The sequence below is a fragment of the Austrofundulus limnaeus genome, unplaced genomic scaffold (genome assembly GCF_001266775.1).
Source record: "Austrofundulus limnaeus strain Quisiro unplaced genomic scaffold, Austrofundulus_limnaeus-1.0 Scaffold2599, whole genome shotgun sequence".
NCBI lineage: Eukaryota > Metazoa > Chordata > Actinopteri > Cyprinodontiformes > Rivulidae > Austrofundulus > Austrofundulus limnaeus.
Window position 1 is genome coordinate 27,244 of NW_013955001.1, and position 1,222 is coordinate 28,465.

The window sequence follows — 1,222 nt, forward strand, 5'->3', positions numbered from 1 at the left end:
CTCTGGGATTAACGTGAGGACTCTGGGATTAACGTGAGGACTCTGGGATTAACGTGAGGACTCTGGGATTAACGTGAGGACTCTGGGATTCACGTGAGGACTCTGGGATTAACGTGAGGACTCTGGGATTAACGTGAAGACGGGATGTGCGGGTCTTTTCAACTTTAGTGCCTTTCTCTTGGTTGATTCCAAAGAAGCACCTAGAGGAACAATATAAAAAAGAAGAAATATCAGAGCACAAAATTATTAGGTTTTTCAGTAGATAAACCTTAAAAATGTTTTAAAAAGTTACAAGTTGTCACTCAACTCTTAGTTTGCAGGATTCCCCCCACCCCCCAGACATATTTAATATTTGGTATCAAACAAATAAAGAGAAGTATGATGGACTGGCAACCTGTCTAGGTGTAGGGTGTACCTCACCTCCTGCCCATTGACCCCTGGAGATAGGGGACCGCCCCGGAACTGTAACAAGTGCAGATAAAAGATGACTGACTGACAAACCAATAAAGAGAAGAGTAACTCACCTCTGAAGACATTCCAGAGTTGATGCAAGGCCTGATGGGTAGTGAATGTTGAAGCAATAATAGCTCCCAAACATCATGCAAAGGGCAGAAATGAAGGAGGGGATGTTGTCGTGAACAATGTTCCGATCCAAACTCAACATAAACCGTCTGGCAGCAAAGCAGGACTGTCCTAAAAAAAGATAAAGAAATGGGCTTAGGTTGCTAATATAGTTTTTAATTTTAACACAACGTTAAATTTTAATAAAGATATTTAAAAGAGAGAAGGAAAAACACATTAGAAAAAGGCAATGTGCAATATGAACTTGTGCCAAAACGGAGCAAGATAAGGAGAATATAAAATGTAAGAAAGCAGAAGGAAAACAGAGGAAACTATGTCAAGTAGGAGATCAAAAAAGAGAAAGATGGAAGGACATAGAGGAAAAAAACATTAAAAAGTAAGACACAAAGATGGATTTAAAAGTACTTAACTTACCACACACATTGATGGTGTGTGTCAAGTTGACTTGGTCCACCTGTACTTCTCGTGCCAAACATCTGTCCTCCACGTAGCAGAACATTGCGTCTTCATTTTCATCGAAGTAACTCAGCAGAAGCAACACCATCTCTTTAACATCTTCAGAGCATCCACTCTTCTCTCCCCTCATCAGCTTCAGCTTTGTGTGGGCCTGCAGGAACCTTCTGTTTTTGGTCACACAAAC

At 40.8% G+C, this 1,222-nt stretch overlaps 1 protein-coding gene across 1 annotated transcript in view; it reads right to left on the reverse strand.

The window, feature by feature from the left end:
* LOC106511219 (uncharacterized) overlaps positions 1-1,222 on the reverse strand; it is a gene marked incomplete at its 5' end in the record, with an annotated part of 2,886 nt that extends 1,664 nt beyond the window's left edge. Inside the window, 3 exon segments of the mRNA XM_013999973.1 lie at positions 106-200; positions 525-693; positions 997-1,222. Of these exon segments, the coding sequence (XP_013855427.1) occupies positions 106-200; positions 525-693; positions 997-1,222 (490 nt within the window).